At 62.8% G+C, this 15990-nt stretch overlaps 2 protein-coding genes across 2 annotated transcripts; both read left to right on the top strand.

Moving 5' to 3' along the window:
* Nucleotides 1-458: 458 nt before the first annotated feature.
* On the top strand, nt 459-4368 carry MRPL12 (mitochondrial ribosomal protein L12). The gene is made up of 5 exons (XM_045774953.2): nt 459-989; nt 1609-1795; nt 1956-2042; nt 3723-3857; nt 3987-4368. Exons 1-5 carry the CDS (start codon nt 916-918, stop codon nt 4101-4103), a joined length of 600 nt encoding a protein of 199 aa, XP_045630909.1. The 5' UTR covers nt 459-915; the 3' UTR covers nt 4104-4368.
* A 3794-nt stretch (nt 4369-8162) lies between these two features.
* On the top strand, nt 8163-15686 carry SLC25A10 (solute carrier family 25 member 10). The gene is made up of 11 exons (XM_045774974.2): nt 8163-8406; nt 10946-11065; nt 11624-11738; nt 11824-11872; nt 12062-12103; nt 12802-12845; nt 12968-13038; nt 13305-13397; nt 13676-13753; nt 14376-14432; nt 14646-15686. The coding sequence occupies exons 1-11, from the start codon at nt 8314-8316 to the stop codon at nt 14745-14747; spliced, it is 864 nt and encodes a 287-aa protein (XP_045630930.1). The 5' UTR covers nt 8163-8313; the 3' UTR covers nt 14748-15686.
* Nucleotides 15687-15990: the final 304 nt, after the last annotated feature.

Genomic DNA, 15990 nt, shown 5'->3' with positions numbered 1-15990 from the left:
ATGCTGAGTGCTTGGAGCCGGACGGAAAGGAAGGCAGGATTTCAGAGGATTCAGGCAGCAGGACAGAGCCAGGGCTAGCCCCCCCGCTAGCCCTTCCGCCCACGACTCCATCACTCGACCCTTCCAGGCTCAATCACAACCCTTAGCTATCCTGTCAGCAGAGAATCCCCGGTTCAGCCGCGGAAACGCGCGGGCCCAGGACGCGGCCTCGTTCCCGGGGCGGCCTAGACCAAGAGAAAACGTGCTCCGCGCGGGAATCAACCCTTTAAGGGGAGGAGGAAACCAAGGAGAAGGCTGCCCAGAGGGCAGCGGGAGCTCTGGGCGCTTAGGTGACTTCAGGCTGCGGGCGGCCAGGGCGGGCGTGGCGCCCAGCACGGGACCTGCTGAGAAAGGGCACTTGGGACCCTCGTGCCCGCCCCGCAGAGGAGCAAACGTCACGAGCCCACAGCCGCTGTCAGCCGGCGCGAGGCTTCGGCAGGTGTCGGGGAGTAGAGGTCACTGCACTGTCCTCCCTGGCCGGACTGCTCGGGGGCCGGGACCGCCTCCCCGGGCCTCGGCCTTCTCTGGCCTTCGATCGCCTAGCGAGGAGAGGGCCGCAGCTGCTCAGCGTCCAGCCCCAGCGCCGGACCCCGACCCCGACTCCCGGCCGCCACCAACAAGACCCTGCGCCTGCGCGGCTCGCCGCCTTGTGGGTAATCTCGGGGAGCGAGAGGAAGCCAGGGCGAGGTGCGGCTAGAGCGTCCTCTCCAACTCGTTTCCTCGACGCCCTCGTGGGCTAGACCGTCCTCACTCAGCTCGAATGCTCGGCCGCCCCGGCGGCTAGAGCGTCCTTATTCAACTCGTATGCTCGGCGGCCCCGGCGGCTAGAGCGTCCTCCTCCCGGGAGCCGCGTGTGACCTTCCCGCCCGCGGACCGATGCTGCCGGTGGCTGCTCGCCCCCTTTGGGGGCCGTGTCTCAGGCTTCAGGGCGCTGCTCTCCGTCTCGCCAGGTACCGCGGACTGCCGAAGCCTGGAGGGGTGGCAGGGTCGGGGCCCTCGGCAGGCAACTGAGGCTGCAGATTGGGGGTGGCGTCCGCGCTGCGGGCGAGATGCCACCCCCACTCATCGGGTCCCGGAGGAGCTGGGCGTCGCGAGCGCCGCCCCCCCCCCCATCCTCCGACTCCCTACCCTCGCGGGCTGCAGAGTGTGCTGGCCTGGCCCCGGATGACCGTGCACAGGTCCCTGCCCCTCCCCAGGCCTCAGTTTCCCCCGCAGCCCCAGTGACGTGGTAGGGCTTCTATCGGTGGGTCCGGCGTTGTGCCGCCCGAGGGCCCCAGATTCTGAGAAACTTAGTGTAGCAAAATGCATTCAAGTTACTGTTCTGCTCCCATGGGCGGATAGTTTTTTCGACCCGGAAACTAACGTTGTAGGGAGCATGTCTGCAGATACTTACTTGGGTGGATTTCTAAGGCTCATTGAAGACTTTAAGGTAGCTGGGAAATCCCTTTGTCCGCGTGGACCCTGGAATCTGAGAACCCCGGGTTGGGACCAGGGAGCTAGACGTGAGCTCATCGTGCCTCCCCGCCTGGTCTGTGCCAGGCTGACAGCCTTGTTTGAATGGGGGGCTAGGCAACAGGAGCCCCGTGTCTGCACCGTGCGGCTGATGAGATGCGGCAGCCGTCGAATGGGGGAGGCCCTCGCCGGTGCACCCCTGGATAGCGCGCCCAAGGAGTACCCCCCCAAGATCCAGCAGCTGGTCCAGGACATCGCCAGCCTCACACTCCTGGAGATCTCAGATCTCAACGAGCTTCTGAAGGTATCACGGGCCCAGTCCTGGGTCTTGTTCCTGGTATATTTGGGGAGTATAGCAAATTGTCCAAAGTGTGCTCCCTCCGTATGAGGGCTGTGCCGGGCTTCTGTGGGCATTTCTGAATTTGATGGGCAGCTACTGAGACTGCTCTCCCTTCTCTCTGCAGAAAACACTGAAGATCCAGGATGTTGGGCTCATGCCGATGGGTGGCACAATGCCCGGAGCGGCCCCTGCAGCAGCAGCACCCCCCGAGGTGAGCGCAGGCCAGGGTTCCATGCAAAAGGTTTTTCTCTGGTGCCACTGTGTCACGTGGCCAGGCGGCCAGATTTCTGTCATTGTCCCTCATCTTGGGCCTGCATCAGCCAACACGTCCTGCAAAGCTGTGTATGCTAGCTGTGGGCCCCATGCAGCCTCCTTGGGACCACCTTCCTGCCAATGACCTGCCCACATGGAGACCATGTTTTTTGTGGAGGGAAATTGGCGACGAACCAAATAAGAGGAAAAAGAAAAATTTCATTGAATAGCAGAACATAAAAAGTGCTGTGGGAAAAACAGAAGAAACTTAAGGGGAGGGGAGAGTTACAATTTCAAGGAAGGCCACAATAAGGAGGTGACACTGTGGGGGAGATTTGAGGAATATGGGAAGAGAGCAGGGCATTCCCAGCAAAGGGCCGGCGGGCACGAGAGCCATGGGGCACGCCCAGGGCTGGAGCAGAGATGGGGCGGGGGGGTGGGCAGGTTTGGGTCTTCGCGATGAAACCAGCTGACCTGAAGCCACACACTAACTTGTGGTTCTTGTTGGTTTTTGGTTTGGTGAGTGGATGTTGCAATTTCTCTTGGGAGAATTCCAAAGTTATCGACAAGTACAAAGAACGACCCACGTGTGTATCACCCAGTCTCAGTAACGATTAAGGTTTTGCCGTGTTTACTTTGCTTGTCCCTTGAAGCTTAAGGCACGTGTCTGGTCTGTCCTTTCTCTGAGTGCTCCAGCACGTATCTCTAAACACAGAGGTGTTTTCTTAGCGTAGCTATGAGCCATTTGCACGACAGACGTAATTAACAGTGATTCTCTGGCTCAGTCTGTTCAGATTTAGCTAATGGTTCCGGACTTTATAGCCGTTGGTTTACCTCAGTCTCAACAAGGTCTGTGTGTCGCATCTGGTCACTGGGTCTCTGAAGTCTGGCTCCTGTCCTCAGTCCCTTTTCCCTGGCCATCCCCTACTAAGAAGTCCAGGTCAGGGGTCCTGTGGAGTGTCCCATGTCCCAGATGTGTCTGGCGGTTGCACCGGCATCAGCTCCACTGCCCCCATGTGCTGCGAACTGGTAGCTTTCCAGGCTGATGAGATTCAGGTGGAATATTTGGGGCAAGGAGAGACAGAACTGCTATGAAATTTATTGTCTAAACTGGAACGCTTCTGAGAAGGAAGGGATACTGTTAATAACTGGGGGGCAGATCCAAACCAGGACTGCCCAGGCTGCCGGGCCACGTGGCCCCTGCTCTGTGGGGGGGCTGCGTCTTCACCTGTGACAGCAGGGGCTCTGTTGGTTTGTCATCCACACGTGATTTGGGGTTTGGCTGAAGATGGGAACGGCCCTGCTTTCCTGAAACGCTGTTGGATAAGAGCTGTTGGTGTCATCTGCCCGTCCACAAGTTACACCTTTTAAGGGATGAGGGAACTTGAGCCCGGCAAAGGGGGGGGGGGGCGCAGATTCAGAACAGCCTCTGGGGAGAAGGCGGCATCTCCAGCGAGGGAGCCCGCTCTCAGCTGGGGAGTGTGTGTGGGAGGGAAGGCTCCCAGCGGTTAGCCCTGAGCCCAGCAGGCCTGGTGCGCCTCCTGCTGGAGCTGCCAGCCTGGCTTTGGGGTTACAGGACAGGGTGGCCCAGGAGCGAATGTGCCTGCTTTACCCGGGGCTTTGTCTCTCCCTCCCCCAGGCGGCAGAAGAAGACATCCCCACACAAAAAGAACAGACACACTTCACTGTCCGCCTAACAGAGGCAAAGCCCGTGGACAAAGTGAAGCTGATCAAGGAGGTCAAGAACTACATCCAGGGCATAAATCTCGTCCAGGTGAGCTCTGTGTGCTGCACGGGCCTCTCCCTGCTGTTCCTACCACGCGAATGGTACTGGGACTGGTCCCTTCTGGGGCAGCTGGGTTACGGCCACCCAGGCCCCCTTTCTGACTTTGCTCTGTGGCAGGCAAAGAAGCTGGTGGAGTCCCTGCCCCAGGAAATCAAAGCCAATGTTGCCAAGGCGGAGGCAGAGAAGATCAAGGCAGCTCTGGAGGCGGTGGGTGGCACCGTGGTTCTGGAGTAGGCCTGCTCTGAGGACTGGTGGACAGGGCTCCCTGGGACCTGGGCGATTCCCCAACATCTGGGACCCGCTGGTGGAAGCGGCCTCCGCACAGAACTCCTGCACCGGGACATCTGGGCCAGTTCCGTTCGGGGACGGGCAGATGGACCTGCTGAGCCTGGGGTCGCGGCACCTGTGTGAGCACTGGGGAGACGGACTCTAGAACATACCACGGTCAACACGCACCCCCTGGTGGCCACTGAGAAAAATACATTGTTTGGGCGTGGTGTGTGCCGACTGCTGTGTCTGGGTGGGCTGCCAGGTGGGCAGGGCGGAGCTGGCCAGGACAGCCACCTGGAGGTGGCAGGGCTCCTCCCTGGCCCCCATCATTCCCCAGCGGGATGTGTGGGGGTCGGCCGGGGATCTTTGGGTCCTTTGTGTGCAGGGGCCTGACCTCGCAGGGCTGGCAGCGGCACACGGGGAGGGGGGGGGCGGGCAGCTGGCCCGTGGCTGATACCAGCTCATCACCCGGGAGGTGGGTAGGGGGCACCTGGGGTGGCCGTTAGCAGACTGAGGTGAGAGGTGAGGCATGTGCCTGAGAATGGCAGGACCAGAAGGGGACATTGCGTGTGGGATAGAACCCCTCAGGACAGGCCTGGGGAGCTGCTGTGCTCTCGGGGGTACGCCCAGCACACAGAGGGTATGCTTCCTGCTGACTCCTTGTAAGAAGGCTGTTCCCTGACCCAGAGAGTCCTACTGGCCAAGTCTGCGGCCCTGGCCGTCCTAGAGAGTTAATGATTCACCCTCAGCAGATCTCTGGGCGTGCCTTCCCTCAACAGGTGACTACTAGGCGCCCTGGGGCAGGGATGGCTGGCCAAGTGTCCTGCTGACCCAACTGCTTTTTCCTGGGGGGAGTGGTCTGAACTCAGGGACCGTCCTCGGCCTTCCTCAGGTCACCTCCAGAGTCTGTTCTCTGAGCCCCTTTGTCTTTCCAGGGGAGTTGGGGTGATGATGAGGACAGCCTCCCTCCCCTTACCTCTTCTTGGGATGATGGGGCGTACTGGGGGTGCTGCTCAAAAGTGCAGGCGGTGCTCCACCCCAGGGCCATCAGGCTGTCGGGCCACCCCCGTTCCGTCTGCCTTACCCCAGGCTAGGACAGTGCTCAGATGGTGTGCGCTTGGTGCCCCCCACCTGACCTCACGGGCCCTGATGGTCCTACCCCATCCCCCCAGCTCCAGTGCTGACCTGCTCTGGTCTGCCGCTGGCCAATGAAGTTGTGTCTCCGACCTGGCAGTAGGTGGGTGAGCCCGGAGTCCTGGGCTTAGCAGGGGAGTAGGTCTGGCGTGCATCCTGCGTTGCCCCGATGGCACCACGGGAAAGCCTTACAGGGCCTGCCAGATCCTGCGAGGAGTTAGCCTGCTGGGTCTTTGTGCAGGCTAATGAAACATGGAAGACGGGGATCTGGAGCTGACCCCTGCCTCCTGCCCATCCCAGGGACCCTGGATCCGCCTGGCCCCCCACGTGACCCCATCGTCCTCGCTAGGCAGCATGAGGACATGGGAATGCCGCCGCGCAGACAGGCCCCTGCCCAAGAGGCCCAGCCAGGCAGCCTTGTTTTCAGTAGCTCGCCTCAGCTCCTTAAGACCTCGGGTTTATGCACCAGTTGTTATCCATTTGAGAATTCGGCTGCGGATCTTTTTGAGTTCGCTGACCTACAGCTTCCAAAGTGCCACCAGTTTCTAAAAAAGGTGCCCCATCCTTGGTGCATTTTCCATTTTCCAGGATGGCTCCACACTTTGCTCTCCCCGAGCGTTCCCAGGGGTCGAGGGAGTTGGTGGGTTGCAGCGTGCTGCGTGGCTGCTCTCCACATTTCACTTTCCAGATCTCCAGTTTCTCCTCCGAAGCCTCTGGGATCCACCAAGCTCACTTGGGGAGGTCCTGGTCTGTGCACTGGGGCCTCCCTGTCCGCTGCGGGTGTAGGACCCTGTCTTGAGGACGTGACCACAGGGAGGGGGCGGCCCTCGCTTTCTGGGCTGTCCCTTCCACTGGCCACCTCTGAGATTAGCTTCTTTGTAGTCAGGACCTGATGACCTTGCCCTTGGGCTGAGTCTGAATTATCCTGAAGGAGACCTGCTTCTGGGCAGCTTTTGTGCTTGAAGATGCTACTTACTTCACCTGGGACCGTGGATAAGGAGGCCACTCCCCTGCAACCTACCAGTCCGGTCTGTTAGCTCTGTTTCTTTAAACAAAGGGCTGAGGTGTGGAAGCCGTCTAGTTTGGTGACGTATTTTCACATTTCCTTGCAGAGCTTTGGCGTGTGTCCTACATCTCTGTTTTTCTTTTTTCTTAATGGAATTGTTTTTCCTAATTTAATTTCAGTTTGTTTATTGCTGATATAGAGAAATACAGTTGAATTTTTAAAAGGCTTTTATAGATTTATTTTTTAAAAGATTTATTCATTTGAGAGAGAGACAAGAGAGCACGAGCAGGAGGAGAGGCAGAGGGAGAAGCAGACTCCCCACTAAGCAGGGAGCCTGATGCAGGGCTGCATCCCAGGACCCTGGGGTCAGGACCCGAGCTGAGGGCAGACGCTTAACCAACTGAGCCACCCAGGCGCCTCTACAATTGAATTTTTTAAAAGTAAGCTTTATGTCCAATGTGGGGCTTGAACTCGGAACCCCAAGATCAAGAGTCACATGCCCTTGGAACTGAGCCAGCCATCCTGGTTTCTTCTAGAGAATTGCCGTGACCCCTCCCCGCTGTGCTCCCCCACCTGCACCTCACACCCGTGTTTCCATCTAGTCTGCAGCTAGTCTCTTTCTCTCGATCCTGCCCCTCCACTTCAGATGCCTGTGTGGCCAACACCCCCCACCTCCCAGGGTCCCCAGCATTTCTGGGCCAGACACCATCTCTGCAGCTGTTCCCTTCCCCAGCTGATGACCTCAGGGATCAGGGGCCTCCTGGGGTTCTAGAAGACGTCTCCTTAGTCTCCCAGTGGCAGCTCTGAGCAAACGGGGCCACGTACTTCGCCTCCGACTCAGCGGGGTAACGGCGGGGCGCTCAGAGGCAGGGCTGCACTTGGTACTTGGGGCGCTCGGCAGGTTCGGGGGACCCAGAGCTCTTTCCCCAGTGCGCCTCACCCTTCTCCCTTGGGAGGTGGGGGGCTGCAGTGGCCAAGCTGGGACTGTGAGATGGAGGTTCTTCCGGGGGGGAAGGGGTCTGTGTGTCCCTGCTGCGAAGTGGCCTGGGTTCAGATTTCCACCTGGCCCAGCAGGTGCATCTCTGGCCTAGAAGCACACCTGCACCTCCTGTTTGCGGGATGGTGGAATGAGAGTAGGGACCTGCACACAGGTGGCTCTGTCCTGGGGGCAGGCAGCCTCCCACCTGCCAGCTCCCAGGAGGCTGCACCCCCGTGGCTCGGAACTTCCCGTCTCCTCGTCCTCTTCCGGGATGGCTGCCTGGGGCGGCCTGGTCAGAACACACCTGCGGCTGGCCTTGGCTGGGAGCACCGGAGGGCCGCTAGTCTCCCCGAAGTGTCTTTTGCTCCTAGTCTTCCTGTAATCCGCAGACTGGCTCCAAGGAGGTTTTCGGCCACCTCCTGCAGATGCACGTGGGCCAGGGCCTGCGTGGCGGGGCTGGGACACTGGGTGCAAGGTCAGGGCCGCGGCTGGGGCGGACTGCTTGCAGGAGGCCGGCCTCCGGGAGTGGCTGGGGCTGGCGGAGCGCCGAGGCCGCTCCTCGGCGGTGACCTTCGGAGACCTGCCCTAGGCGTGGGGGGTGACCCTGCGGCGGCCGGAGCGGAGCGGGGTGGGGGGACGCCAGGCTCCCGGGGGGAGTGGAGCAGACCCACCCAGCAGGCTCCCTGAGGTCGGTGCGGCCCCCCGCCACGCCCTACCCCCTCACGCGCAGGGGCAGACGGCTCCGCTGAGCCCACTCGGCCCCGCGGCTCGGCCGCGGCCGCTTTAAGGCAAGCGGGCCGCCCCCCGGCTCGAGGCGGGGTCTCTCGGGCCCCGCCCCCTGCCCTGGCCCCGCCCCCAGGGCCGCGCGGGCGCATTGGCTGCGCGGGGCGCGGGTGGCGGGTGGCGCTTTGAACTCGGCGCGGGCGGCGGTGCGGGCCGGGGTCCGGGGCTGCAGTCGGGGTCCGATCGGGGCCGGGCGGAGGCCGGGGCTGGGTTGTGGGCAGCGGGAGCCGCGAGCGGGCTGCCGGCGCTCCTGGGCGTCCGCGGCGCGGGCCATGGCGGCGGAGGCGCGCGTGTCGCGCTGGTACTTCGGGGGACTGGCCTCCTGCGGAGCCGCCTGCTGCACGCACCCGTTGGACCTGCTGAAGGTAAGGGCGGCGCGGGAGGGGCGGGGCGGGCGCGAGGGGCCAGGAGTTGCGGGGGAGGCGCGGGGCCCGCCCACGCCTGGGCACAGACCAGCGTGGCGGTGCACTGGCCCGGGAGGGCCTGAGACATGGGGCTGCCTTATGGTTCACTACCCCCACCCGAAGACCCTGGCCCACTCCGAAGTGGAGGTCCCCGTTGCTGGGGATCGCGGGCCGCGGTCCAACCCCGGTTGTGCCCAGTACTACCTGTGTGACCTTGGGCTAGTCGCTTGGCCTCTCTGAGCCAATTTACATCCCGCAGTTTTGAGGACAGTTCTGCCTGGTTTCGAGTTGCTGGGGTGGTTCTGTGGGGTTCATGTGGGCTCTGGCACACCCAGGGCATGGACCAGGTGGCCTCCCTGCCTGGTGGGTACCCAGCACACAAGAGGGAATGGGGTGCACAGCCTGGGCGTATCCCTGCTTTGGGTTGCTTCCTCCTGGACTGGGTGGGCACCTGGAAGCCACAGACCCCGCACCCACGCAGGTCCTGCTCTGTGAGGGTGAGCAAGAAGCATTCACGCTCCTTTTACTTTTTTTTAGGAAAAATGCTTATGGGGCAGTATGACACAGAGCTCTTGTCTCCTAGGGCCAGCCAAGGGGGGGTTGTTTGCTGCCCCTTTCTCACTACAAAGAACAAAGAAGAAAGGGCCCATGATGCAAAGGCTGGTCTGCCCAGGAGGCCCTGCCCTGGGGAACCTGGACTGTGGTCACATGGGACCTGTGGGCCAGGGGCAGTCCCTACCCCCACCCGAAGCAGCCTGACCCCCGTACTCACGCCCTGGGCGGGATTGGCATCTGTGGCCCTGTTGACCCAAACCTCAGCCTCCGGCCAGGCCCCCCCCCCCCCTCCGCCTGGGAGTACGTTTCTTTGAGCAGCTTTTTGTCCTAAATGAAGGGGATTGACTTCAGTAAAAACGCTCACTGCCAGTGAAGGCAGGATTAGCAGATGTGGGGGCTTAAGGTGGTAGCCCCGTTGGCACACCTGAGACCTGGCTTGTCCTGGGAGAGGCCTGCATGGCTCCTAGTAGCCTCAGGGCCTGGGAGGCATGGGGGGGAGCAGGACCAGGCCTGGAGGATGGTGTGACCACCTGAGAGAGGGGTGACAGTGAACAGAAAGGTGCTTTTTGGTTTGGGAAGGAGCACCCTCCCCCCTCGTGTCTGTTTTAGTTTGCTCTTCCGATGCCCACGCAGGTACTGTGCCGCCTGTGCCACCCCCACCGTGGGGCCCTGGAGAGTTAGGCTCTGTGTCTGATTGTGGGTGGGCACAGCTTCCAAGGCCCTTGGAGCCGCCTCGAGTCCCTTGTCCATTGTCCAAGGCTCCTTTGGGCATCATTGCCCCATGCCCTCCCCCGCCCCCCGCCCCCGGTGCTGTTTTGCTGCAGAACGCTTCCAGGCGGGGCGGGGGGAGGGCGGGTCAAGGGAGGCAGGCAGCCACAGGACGATGACTGCTGTCTGGCCCAGGGAGTAATCAGCCCTCTGCGGGGGTGCAACAGGCAGTGCGGACAGCCTTGGAGGCGGCCTCACAGGGAGGCCCTGGCTGAACTCGTTGCCTCTCGACGGCATGGCCACTGGAGAAATGATTTTACAGCTCTGTGATCTCTCCCTTTGCCCCATGCCCTGGCTCAGTCCTTGCAGCTGCTGCTCGCCTGGACAAGGGCTGCTCCCTGCGTGGACACCTTGCCCCCAGGCCCAGTGCCCTCTGTCCTGTCCAACTGGCCGATGTGGCTGAGCGGAGCACAGAGCCCTCGCCATCCCCACCCACCTTTGCTGCCCCACCACCCAAGCCCCTGGGCAGGGACAGAGAAGGAAGGGAAAGGTACACCCACTGAGCTACTTAATCTTCATAGCACACTGAGGGAAACTGAGGCAGGAGGGTCTGTAACCTGCCCAGAGTGGGGTGTACAGGGACAGACTCCGGGGTGGCTGTGCCCTGGCCCTCCCAGGAGCGTCCTTTCCCCTCTCCCCCGGGGGACTCCAAGCATCACTTCCAAGCCCAACATGTTTCTTCAGCCTGTCTCTGAGTCTCCATAACTTTTGATCCCTCTTGAGAAGTGGCATGACTAAGAAATGGGGATCTAGAGTCACCTTGCCGGGTCCACACCCTGCCTCAGTGTCCATCAAAGTGGGACTGATGACCCCCACTCCTGCAGCGGTGCCGTGAGGACTCAGACATGTATGTGAACTGTTTCTCACGGGCCTGGTGGGCTTATGTGTCAGCCGGTATTGTCACTTGGAAAGCACAGTAGTGTGGAATAGAGGTTGGTGCCAGGTGTGGACGTGGAATCCATCTACACCTAGCTGGACACCCTTAGGAGACCTCTGTGTCTCCCTGTGCCTCAGTTTCCCATCTCTAAACTGGGGTGCTGATAGCACTCAGCCCATGGGGTCCTCATGTGGGTGTAGCAGTGGTGGGTGGTGGGAAAGGGCTCAGAGCAGAGCTGGACTGGGTGGGCCCTGGGGCGGGGCCTGTTCTGAGCAGCTGTGGGACCCCCCCCCCCCGCAGGTGCACCTGCAGACACAGCAGGAGGTGAAGCTGCGCATGACGGGCATGGCGCTGCAGGTGGTGCGCTCCGACGGCATCCTGGCGCTCTACAACGGCCTCAGTGCCTCCCTGTGCAGACAGGTGCCTCGGGGGCCCCCTCCTGGACGGGGGGTGGGGTGGGTAGGACTGCTGGGAGGGCACGTCTGCCTCCCAGGGTCCCCCCTGCGGGCCTGCCGAGGGCTTCCCTGAGTCCTGGTTCCAGAGCGCATGCAGGTGGAGGGGAGGGCTGGCGTGTCCCCGGCGCTGTGGGTGCCCTGTGGACGTGGTCGTTACTTTGTCTTCCTTCTTAAGGCTGGTTAGGAGAAGGGAACCACAAGGCTTGGGGAATCGGCAGGGTGTGGTGGCCTGGGGCGTGCTTCTGCCTTCCACGGGGCCAGCCCTGCTCTCACAGCTGGCTCAAGGCGTCTACTTAGAGATGGGGAAACTGAACCCAGGGAGGGAGACTCTGGACTCAGCCATCCCCGGGTTTATGAGTTGGCTCAGTCACTTGGTCACGGTGTGGCCTTGGGAGGGTCCATCCCTGTCCCCATGGCCCATTTGGTGATGATTGTGCCCCAGAAGGGCTGGGGTGGGGAGGGCCGACATGCCCAGCAGGGTGCCTCCACCTGCACCCTCTGAGCTGGGCCCCTCTGCCCCCAGATGACCTACTCCCTGACTCGGTTCGCCATCTATGAGACCGTGCGGGACCACGTGACCAAGGGCAGCCAGGGGCCCCTGCCTTTCTACAAGAAGGTGTTGCTGGGCTCCATCAGCGGTGAGCTGCCGGCTGGGCCGGGGCGGGTGGGTGCAGGTGGGCATCGCCAGTCGCCACATGTTGGCTCTGGGGTCTGTCGCCCCAGGTTGCATTGGAGGCTTCGTGGGGACTCCCGCCGATATGGTCAATGTCAGGTCAGTGTGTGCCCCACCCAAGGTCAGGGTCTTTCCTGACCCCCAGCAGGCGGGGGGCTTACTCACTGGGGTGTGTGGTGTGTTCCGCCTGGAACAAGCGCTTGGACCTTGGGGTCCTGGACACTGGGGGGCAGGCCAGGGGGAGCCCCGGTGCCCCTGCCGCCCCCTGAGCCGGTGTGGTTGTTTCAGGATGCAGAATGACATGAAGCTGCCCCCACATCAGCGTCGCAAGTGAGTAGCCGGCCACGCTGTGCTCTGGGGGTGCCGCGGGGTGCGGAGCAGGAGGACCTGAGCGGCTGGGCCAGGCCACGGCTGGGAGTCCCAACAAGCCATGTTGCCTGTGGCGTCACCGGGGGCAGGCAGAGCCGGCTGACACCGCGCCCATGGGCCCTGCCCTGAGTCACGAGGGCCTCTGGGTTCTTTCCCGGTGGGGGGTCTGGGACGGAGGCTGGCTACTCCCCCCCCTTTCTGGTATCTTGTACTCGGTCACAGGAAAGATGCTTTACAAGTTTAAGTGAGTTTGGGCCTTTAAACAGGTTTGGGAGCTGGGATTTTTTTTTTTTTTTTTAATGGTAAAATACCATTTTTTATGAAGTCTTAAGATCCTGATGATTCCAAGGCTGCCGACGGACAGACACCCTAGCTAGCAGCCAGGCGCTGGCTACAGTCCAGGGGCAAAATGGGGCCCCAGGCAAGCCCACTGTCCACTCGGGCCGGAGCGTGAGCCACCAAAAGTGGACCAAGTGAATGGAGTGGAGGGGGTCAGGCAGGCCCCCACCCTCGCACCCTCAGGAACAGCCCACAGACAGGGCCAGCCTCGGGGGGGGGTGCCGCCGTGACAGCTGCAGGGCTGTCCCCGGGGGAGGACCCTCCGTGGGGGCTGGTGGGCAGGGAGAGCCTCACACAGGCCCGTTGTCTGTCCCTGGCAGCTACGCCCACGCCGTGGACGGCTTGTACCGCGTGGCCCGAGAAGGTAAGAGGAGCAGGCCCCGTGTTTGGAGGCCCAAGGAGCCAGTGGGGCCTGGGGGGTGCTGAGCAGGACCTGGGGGAGACCTGCGGGATCTGGCCAGGCGCCTGACCTCCCTTCTCCGGCAGAGGGTCTGAAGAAGCTGTTCTCGGGCGCGAGCATGGCATCCAGTCGGGGGATGCTTGTCACCGTGGGCCAGGTGGGGCTTCTGCCGGCGGTGGGGCTCTCGGGGCACCCTGGAGAGGTGGTGGCGGAAGGCCGTGGGCTCGGACCGCAGGTGGGGGCTGGGCAGGTGGGGAGGCCCCTCCCGGTCCGGGCCTCCCCATTTGTCTGGCCCGGTGGCCGTGGAGGGGCCTGTAGGGCAGACGCTTGGTCAGCCCTGGTGGTGTCCCTGGGGGCCCCTGTCTACTTTGCCTGGAGCCGGGGCCCATCCCACAGTCCTTCTCGTCCCCTCCACCCCCACAGCTGTCCTGCTACGATCAAGCCAAGCAGCTGGTCCTCAGCACCGGGTACCTGTCTGACGGCGTCCTCACTCACTTCGTTGCCAGCTTCATCGCAGTGAGTGCTGGCCTGGCCGTGGGGGCCCAGGGAGAGGCCGGGGCGCAGAAGGCAGGGGGCTGTGGGCAGGTGTGGCGGATGTCCCTTGAGCTACGTACGTAAACGGGCGCTGAGATCCCGCTGCCCCAGCCAGCATGGTTCTTAGTGTCCCCCAGCGGCCCCGAGGATGCCTCCGGGGGTGCAACCCAGGGCCTTCTATGGGGGTGGGTCTGTGGGGGGGTGAGGATGCCCACGTACTCTGCCTGGCAGCCCCATTGGTGATAAGCCCCCCCCCGCAGGGTGGGTGTGCCACGATCCTGTGCCAGCCCCTGGACGTCCTGAAGACGCGGCTGATGAACTCCAAGGGCGAGTATCAGGTGAGTGGGGGCTGGGACGGGAGACCAGGGAGGGGTCCCCATGCTGCTACTGTCGAACTCCGTGGCTGGGTGACCCCGTGCCCTTGTCCTGGCATGTGGATGAGGCTTTCTTCCCCCTCCGTGAGTTGCTGTTCCCAGCCGGCCTTGGAGCAGCCCTTGGCCCTGTGTGTGTCTTTAAAGATTTTATTTGATTTAAGTAGGCTCCACGCCCAACGTGGGAATTGAACTCACGACACTGAGATAAGAGTCCCATGCTCTACCGACTGAGCCAGCAGGGCCCCCCACCATGTGTGTTTTTAAATCTGATTCCGTGGTGTGATCACAGAGGCCGGGGGTTCACTGTGGTCAGGGAAGGTCGGTGAGGGGTCTGCAGGCCCAGAACCCGCAGCCGACCGCAGGCGTGGGTGCCAGCGGGTCACCTGTCCCTGTTCTGGTTTTGCTGTGTCAGCAGGCAGGGTGGCCCTTGACCTTCCTGCCTGCTGGCCCCTCCTGCCGTCAGGACCTCTGACTGGTCCAGGCCGCTCACTGCACGGGGCCACTGGCCAGTTCTGGGGAGGGTGTTACTTGTACCTCGCAAGTAAAAAGCAGCTTTGTTTATTGCTTTATTTTGTGTTTTCCCCAGGGTGTTCTCCACTGCGCAGTAGAGACAGCAAAGCTCGGGCCGCTGGCCTTTTACAAGGTGGGGCAGGGGCGGGGTCTGGGGCAGGGAGGGGGAGGGGGCGGGGCAGGGGGCCGAGCTGGGGCCGGGGCTGCAGGGGCTAGGGAGGGGGTGGGGCTGCCGGGGCTGAGGGGCGGTGGGGGGCGGTGGGGGGCGGTGGTTGCGGGGCGGGGCTAGGGCTGGGGGCGGGCCCGCCGGGCTCTCTTCACTTCCTGTCCCCCTGTCTCCGCCCAGGGCCTCGTGCCTGCAGGCATCCGCCTCATGCCCCACACCGTGCTCACGTTCGTGTTTCTGGAACAGCTTCGCAAACACTTCGGCATCAAAGTGCTTTCCTGATGGGCCGGGGAGCGGGTTGAGCCATGTCCAGACCCCAGCACCAGGTTCTTCCAGAGCCCAGGGGGGTTGGTGGGCTGGGCGCTGGCCCGGTGGGCTGGGCGCTGGCCCGGTGCCCAGGCCTCCCTCCGACCGGCCAGGACCCCACCCTGGCCTTCCCCGACAGGCTCCTGCCCACACCCAGCCTTCCTGGCCGGAGCCCATTCCAGTGACCCTGTCCCCTCCACCTCCTGCCCGCCCACCCCAGGCTCTCCCCATCTGGTATTCCGGCGGCCCCCCCCCCCCGCACACTTAGGACGCAGAGGGGGGTGTCCAGGCCCAGGTCCGGTTTTCTTCCCTCCCTGAGTAGCCAGTTAACACTGGAGGCGGGCTGTCCAGGCCTTCTAGAGTCTGGGGCCCTGAGCAGCATCTTCTGGCAGCTTCCGTCAAGGAGCTGGGTGGCAGCCGGGGGAGGGGGGTACCGACCCCCAGCGTGGCCCCCTGGACTAGGTGTGTGCACGTGCACTTTTATTTCTGGAGAGGGACCATAGCTTTCCTGACACTCAAGGGTGGCTGTGCCCCCAGAGCTCCTGGGCGCGTGGGCAGAATCAGCCTGTCCCGGAGGGACGGTGAGCACACGGCCCGCGGGCGCCAGGTCCAGCCAGCCCCCTGTTGCTTTTGCAAGTAGTTTTGCCAACAGCTCTCGGAGCCAGGAGCCTACTGCTGCCTTCCCGGGTGGGCAGTATCCCACGCGCTGCCCACGCCTCCCCCAGCTCCCCAGGCAGAGGCAGGCTGCAAGGTGTCCTCAGGGGCCCGCTCTGTGTGGACGGTGGCTGTCCACAGGCCCCCCACAGCTGAGACCCAAAACGCCAGCGCCTGAGTTCTGCTGCTGGAGCTGCCTGTCCACGCCCCCAGCAGCGGGGGCTCTGCAGAGGTGTTAATAAAGGACAGCGGAGTGCTCCATGTCTGGTTGTCTGTGTGTCGGCGGCTGGCCTGGTCTGTGGGCGGCGACGCTGACCGGGGGCCACAAGACCCACTCAGCACCGGTTCTGGGGGGCAAGGCTGAAGGCCCAGAGGAAGCAAGAAGCCCCAGCCCTGACCAGATACATTGGGGTGGCCTGTGGGCAGAGGAACTGGGGGGGACAGGCAACCAGGGGAGGGAAGGGGTGAGGCAGGGGGGCGGGCAGGATGTGCAGGTCAGGGGCCTGGTCAGTGTTGAGTTTCTGGATCCAAGTTACCGTGGGCGCCCGGGGCCGCCTCTTCTCAG

The sequence above is a fragment of the Ursus americanus genome, chromosome 23 (assembly GCF_024610735.1).
Source record: "Ursus americanus isolate L20-20 chromosome 23, mUrsAme1.1.p, whole genome shotgun sequence".
In the NCBI taxonomy this organism is placed as follows: Eukaryota; Metazoa; Chordata; class Mammalia; order Carnivora; family Ursidae; genus Ursus; species Ursus americanus.
This window is presented reverse-complemented; position numbering and strand designations above follow the sequence as displayed.